General features: G+C 37.3%; 1 protein-coding gene across 2 annotated transcripts in view; it reads right to left on the bottom strand.

Moving 5' to 3' along the window:
• Window positions 1-5,667, bottom strand: part of LOC137967315 (homeobox protein pnx-like) — a 6,441-nt gene extending 774 nt beyond the window's left edge. Inside the window, exons 1-2 of one of the 2 annotated variants that reach the window (XR_011116519.1) lie at window positions 5,210-5,667; window positions 133-2,620 (exon numbers count right to left, since the gene is read on the bottom strand). Coding sequence is in view for 1 of the 2 variants with exons in the window: in XM_068813835.1 (XP_068669936.1) it covers window positions 2,187-2,620; window positions 5,210-5,447 (672 nt within the window). In the remaining variant the exon portion in view is untranslated. Of the gene's footprint in view, window positions 2,621-5,209 lie in introns of both variants that reach the window. The other variant, XM_068813835.1, reaches the window with a different exon arrangement.
• Between the last annotated feature and the right edge of the window lie 950 nt (window positions 5,668-6,617).

Here is a 6,617-nt window from a genome sequence, read left to right as displayed (position 1 = left end):
AGCGTTGTACGTATCGTCAAAAAAATTTCGAGAAAGGTTAATTAATTAAAGTTGTTTTTTAAATCCACAAAATTCAAATAGAAACATCCAGTCAACCACAGGCGGTCAAGGAGAATAAGGACATTTACGTACTTGCACTAATCTTTAACATTTCGGCACTGAGTCTCCTCGCAGCACATATTTGAAATTATCTTTCATAACGGCTGTATGAGTTATGCCGGTTCTTCATATTGTACTTTGACTTCTCTTTTTCAAACTTGAACTACTGTACCACCTTGAAGCTAGTGCAGCATAAACGAATCGATTGCAAAGTCTGATGTTTTTGTATTATCAACTGAAGGCGCGTTCGATTTCAGTGGAGGACTGGGACATTTTACTTATGATTTGAGTTGAAACATAAACGGTCAGCATGAACATAACTAACATCCTACCTTCATAAACAACTCTGAGTACATTAAATAATTTTTTCCTTTTTTGACCTTCGACCAAAGAACTCAAGATGACTACAAACTATTATTTACAACGCAAGTATTAATTCAGTGGACACTATATCCGAGTTAAAGTAGGTCACGGTAATATGAAAGAAATGCTTAGTAATACTCAAAAGTACTGAATGATGTCTTTGTCTTCCTTTGGTGGAATACACATCATAACATAATCATTGTGAAACGAAAACAAAAGCAAAAACAAACGAAAAAAAGAACAGAAAAGAAGAAGAAGAAGAAGGTATACTGAAGCTAATTAAGCCAGTATACGGATGAAATATATGAAAGGTTTTGAGGAATGGTCAGGGCACCCCGGCACCCAAGGCTTGCCAAAAAAAAAAAAAAAAAAGGATTTTGAAATTTGTTGAACCGCGCAGCTGTATTCCCGAGGTTTAAAAAAATAATTCTTTCTATATCAATACTTATATTTACATGCATGCCTATCTTGAATCATTTCCACTATTTTATTTAAACTCTAGGTTAAAACTACAGGTATATTGAGCTAGTGTTATAAAAAAGGCATCATTCGATAGGACTGAGTACTGCTCTGTCGTATATTCATACTGTTCCATCACTCATGGGTGACTATAATTAGGCCTTTGAATTGAGGGGTATTCCATGCTAGCAATTTAGTTATCTAATGCACAAATGCTGTAATGTAAAGAGGGATCTTTTTGGTAAATTCTTGTCTTGAGCTTTTGAGATAATTTTTTTAGAGTGCTTATTTTGGAATAGACATTTCTGGGGTTGAATTTTGGAGGCAGTTTGTTTCTTAAAAATATCGTGTCAGATAATTTTACGAGAAACCATCTGAGAAGAAGGGCTCTTCTGAACCCATTTAAATCGTCTGTAGTTGTCTGTCCCCCCCAATGATACGATTCAACAAAGTGGGAATTGCGAATTGCAATATTATAGTTCAAAAAAGCTGTGAATATGATCAGTTTCATGAGAAGAAAGACGTTTCCATGTCTTGAAGCCACCTTTCATACACCAATTTCGCATCAAGTCTAAAAATAATCCAGGGATGTGAGGGGTGAGGAGAATAAAGTCACGAGTAACCATTCTCCCCTTCCCACATATAATGACTAATGCAACACCACAGTACTTAAAAACGATCGTGATAAAGAGGAGGGAACGAACACAGAGTTCTGTGTTTAAATGATTGCAGCATATTTAAATTACGTTTCAGACACAACATTTGGATCGTGGAGGGTTAGGAATCGAACCTCTTGATGCTGTGGGAAAAAGACTTGAAATTAAATTACTAGTTCACAGAACTCAAGAAATATCGCTTAGTTAACTGTATTCCTGAACAGGATAAACGTAAATGACAACAATGATTTAATTTTTTTGTCCAAGTTTAAAGGCACATGAAGCCTTAAAAAGTGCGTATCGATCCATGGTCATGGACCGTTTTGGCTCAGTCATAAGGGGATTAGATTTCTATTGCCACTAAAATTCTCTGTTAGTCATCAATTTGTGTTCAGTTAAGTAATTTTCCAGAAAAAAGAAACTCTTACTTTGCCAAATAATGAAGGATTCCGATTGCAATTGAGGGCTTCAAGAGAGTATTTTGTTATCATGCCATCAATTTTCCTCTCATTTGCATGCCAAAAAAAGCTATTTGCTAATTCTTCCTCCGAAAAGGGAATTATTTTTATTGACATGAAAAGCTCGTACGGGTGTTAAATTCTGCATTGATCAAAATTTTGCAGGAGTTGTATTTTTCGACTGATAAGACAGCTGAGGACTACAAAATACTGGACTAAAACTCGAGTGGCAGAAGTTGTACGGTGTCCCATTGCCAGGGTTACAATACTGGTTGCAATGATGAATTCCCGGATGTGGAGGACCAGCATACATGTTCCCGGATGTTCGTGCGCTGAATTGCATTTCTGCAGAAATCTTCCTCTTCCATTTCGTTCGACGATTTTGGAACCAGATCTTTATTTGCGTTTCCGTGAGCTTGAGCGACTTTGAAAGTTCCGTTCGTCGAGAAATTGTCAAGTATTTGCTTCTTCGAAATTCACCCTCGAGTTCCTTCACTTGTGAGCCAGTGAATGCCGTTCGTTTTCGCTTCTTGGTTGGGTCTCTGCCTCTTTTTCGTTCTCGAACATTTCCTTCATGCTGTGTTACTAAAAGAGACAAAAATGACTCTTAACATAACAAAAATGAAACAAAACGGCGGCCTCAACGAAAAAGCCGCTCAAAATTACTATTTCTCATTTTCCAAACTTTTTCGTCATTAGGCTAGTTCTTCGAACTTCTATAAACTATCCGAACTATTCAGGAACTGAAGTGGAAGGAACAGTGTTGAAACCAAGCGAAAATAAATAAAATTGGTCGCTATGTGCTCACGTTGTCCTCAGAGCTTGAAATTTGGTCATTTCACGTTGTAGATTTGCAGAGAACTGAAAAGGAATGTTCAAATGTTCACTCCGCACGCGCAGAGCGATTGTTTTTGCTCTTTAAACGCTATTTAAGGACGTTCTTGCGAAATTTTCTAACACTGAATTTTTTCTGCAAAATTTACCATTGAAAGATGATGAGTTAGTAAAGTCAGAAATGTAAAAAGAATGGAGAACACCCTAAATCTGAAAAAATCCGGCTTCTTTAGTGAATAAGGTCACAGTGTCTGTAAGCCCAAAAATATTGCAATTACATCTTTGAAGTGAAATGTTCTCTACCAAACTTTGTTTAAGTGGCCCCATTAAGTGAATTTAGTTAACTGTTGAGGTTCCTTAAAGAACAAGTTCGCATTTAACGACCATAGTTTCATGCGCCTTGCATGGCTTCCATGTCCCGAGGACAGAAATCTTGAAATTTTCTTAACTTCCCACATTGATTTTTTGTTCATTTTTGGACAATGTAGAGATAACTGTAAATAAAATCTGTTTATGAAAAGAAAAGTAGGGCTCACCGAACATGCAAGATCGCTAAATCCAAGCAAAGCTATAGCAATGACCATCTGCCCTATCATTGTTCATTTTAGTACTTAGCGCGCTCGCTCGATGCATGACGTGGCACGTGAATTTGCGTGCGCTGTAAGGATGAGCAGTAGCAATGGGCGCGAACGTCCTTAATTGTTTGCTGGCGTTCTCGTTGATGTTGCCATTGTATAGTAGAATCTTAAGGTCCCTACTTTAAGATCTTCGACGGTGACGTCAACACCGCGAGGTTGAAAAAACGTCATACCTCAAAATGTAAGTTCGGACTTTCTTTTAATTAGTCATTCGCGGTTATTTCATCTCTTTCACGTCGTACGAAGTGAGCAAAGTGTCGCGAAGATTTTTTGTACGAGCAGTTTCAGAGTAAAGTTGATGAAAGGTCTTTCTGTACTCACGTGTTAGCCAAAACCTCAAATTTGGTGAATTTACGTCGTTGAGAGTACCCCCAAATTTAATATGTGCTACGTTTTTTTCCTCTTTTAACCAATGATATTTTTTGGCGTTTTATGGCGTTGTCATTTCTTAAACACTCAAATATGTCGAGGCGTACGGTTTGCAGGCGGGTGCCTCGGTTTCAGCATTTGTCTGAGTACCAAGGCTAATTCCCCTTACCTAATAGACAACACAAGAGCTGTTTTCTATGAATTAAGTTCTTAAATCCCTCTATACACCATCCAAAACTAAGCTGTTAATTCCTCTTTGAATGGAATGAATGTTTTTTTTTCCCTTCCCTTTTCGGTTTAAACTTTTAGAAGACATCAAATCCAGGTTGCAGCAGGTTGCAGCATCGCCGGGCTAAAACGTTCTCTAGTCGATTTGTCTTTGAGCCCAATGAGAAAACGGGCTCGTACCGGTTCATCAAAATTCCAAAATGATATTCGGCAAAACTTTACATTAAAAGAAATCAATCTTGAAAAACAAAAATAGGCCAACAAAAAACGCTCACCAAAAAGTTGAAAACATGAAACAAAAGTTAACGCTAACTCTGGTTTAAATTAACCCGCTTTCGAATAATTATAACCGGGTGCATGCATTCAGTGCCAAGGACCAGCCAGCAATTCATAGGAAGCAATAAAACCAAAAAAACTAAAAATTTAGGAGGGTGGTCTCGTTGACTAAAATCTTTACTGATTATAATTAATCAAATTCGAAACACGTACTTTTGTCTTCTTTTGTATTTTTGATTCCCTAATTTGTCATCACCAGCCATTGAAATCACCTTAAGTTAACCACTTCTTTCTCAAATATACTGCTTATAGTAACGGCTGTTTGTTCCCTAGTTGTTCAACTTATGTGATAATAATTAATAAGTGCCCCAAGGCTTCTTTTTCCTTGAATGAAAAGCGAGAAAATCATATAGCATTAAAGTTAATGTGAAAATTTGCCTTTGTGAATTAAGAGATGTTACTAATAACATTGTTGACCTCGCGGATAGGGTATAGAATGAGTTTGGCGGTAACCTTTTCACATTAAAACTACTGGATATTTCATCGCTTGCCCGATGCTCAATTACGAGACTGTGCAATTTTTTGTCAGTACGTCTTTCGTCAAAAGATTTCAGATTCCAGAGAGGCTTAAGAACCCTAAAAGCAGTGATTTGCAAGGTAGCTACGAATATAGTACTGACATACTGTGTTCGGCGGGTAGTCCCACAATTTAATTACAAAGGAATTTAGGAAGCTTTGGTGAATTTTTGAAGTTTGAAATATGCGATTGTTCATAATTAATTGGACAATTTCTTTAAATTTGAGGTTAAAAAGCTGATTTTAAACCTACCAGTTGATGTCTTCCTTGATCTGTTAAAAAGCGGACAGCCATGCAATGGATATTGTGGCCACGGAGCCAGAGCGCCACAGAGAGGAGGATATGGATGCACATTATGTCGAAGAAATTCAGAGCTATCTTGATGCTGATTTTTTATTTGAAAACGGACTTCTTGTTCTTCTCTCTTGTCGCGAAGAATGTTATCAATAGAGAAGCGTGATGAGCTGGTACAATTTAATCGTGGATCCATTGTACACGGGCAGCTCTTCTGAGAAATCGTAACCTTACGAAGCAAACTAAGGCAATACGACTAATTGAACCCTTTGCCAATTTCATTTAAAGAAGCCCCACGGTGATTATCTTAAATACTGATCGATATCACACTGCGGAACCTGTTATTAGCATTTCAAGCACTTGATTGGTTAATTGATTAATTAAAGTTAACTTCACAACGAGTGTGTTGTTTAGTGCGTTGCTGTAAAGAAAAGAGCTGGCGGCCTCGAAAGTTTGTTGGGTTACGATATTGAGAATCTGACAATCTGGAAATAAGATTGACGTAAAAGATATTTCTGAAGCTGTTGTAAGCGCGGGGGCTAACGAGCAAGAAAAGAATTTATATGGAACTTGTTATGTTTACAGATGAACAAAGAGATTCCACGTCGACAGTTATTATAAAACGATTAAGCAATAGCATTATTACTCTATTAGCACTCTGGATTACCCGTTTATTCTTTATTGTGTCAAGTACGGGAAGATATAACTCAAGCAAATTAAGACTTGTGTCAGATCATTTGCAGTTTATCTGTACATTTTAATCACTGGATCACGGGACTGAAGTGTCCCTTCTCTAATTGTATGAGGGAGTCGCGTTTTCATCGGCTTTTTCAGAAGTTACGCCGTTTAATAACATCCCAGTTGGACATCGACTGTTATTTCGTTCCCAGCAGTACGCCTAGCTGTTCTTTTCTCCTGTAATAGTAAGCAATATTGCAGAGCAAAAAACAGTCTTTGTTTGTTACCTTTAATTAACGTTTCTAACGATGGTGTTTAAAGAAGTCGTTTGGGTTTTGTTTTGCTGTGAAATGAAAGTCTTGATTGAATGTTGTGTAGACTTTATTGCACGTGTCTGCTAACAGAAAAGGTTGTTGACATAAAAAACAATCTCCGGTGCACAGATTTTTGTAATTACCTGAAAATCGCTTCACAGCTCTTTAGCTCGCCGCGTTATTAACGTTTTGTTTAAAAGAAAAATGTGTAGAATAAACACATTTAATATTGGCGTCACACGTCTTGATACGGCGGTAATTTCAAAGAGCTCGATAGTTTAAACAGTTTTTAGAGCGTTGCGAGATGATCAAAACTTGTTTTTGACGGCAATGTCTCCTTCTGACGATTTAAATCAATTCGATTATTAGGTTGC

Source organism: Montipora foliosa, chromosome 8, assembly GCF_036669935.1.
Source record: "Montipora foliosa isolate CH-2021 chromosome 8, ASM3666993v2, whole genome shotgun sequence".
Classification (NCBI taxonomy): Eukaryota; Metazoa; Cnidaria; class Anthozoa; order Scleractinia; family Acroporidae; genus Montipora; species Montipora foliosa.
The sequence above is the reverse complement of the archived record's forward strand: the minus strand, read 5'-3'. Positions and strand labels throughout refer to the sequence as shown.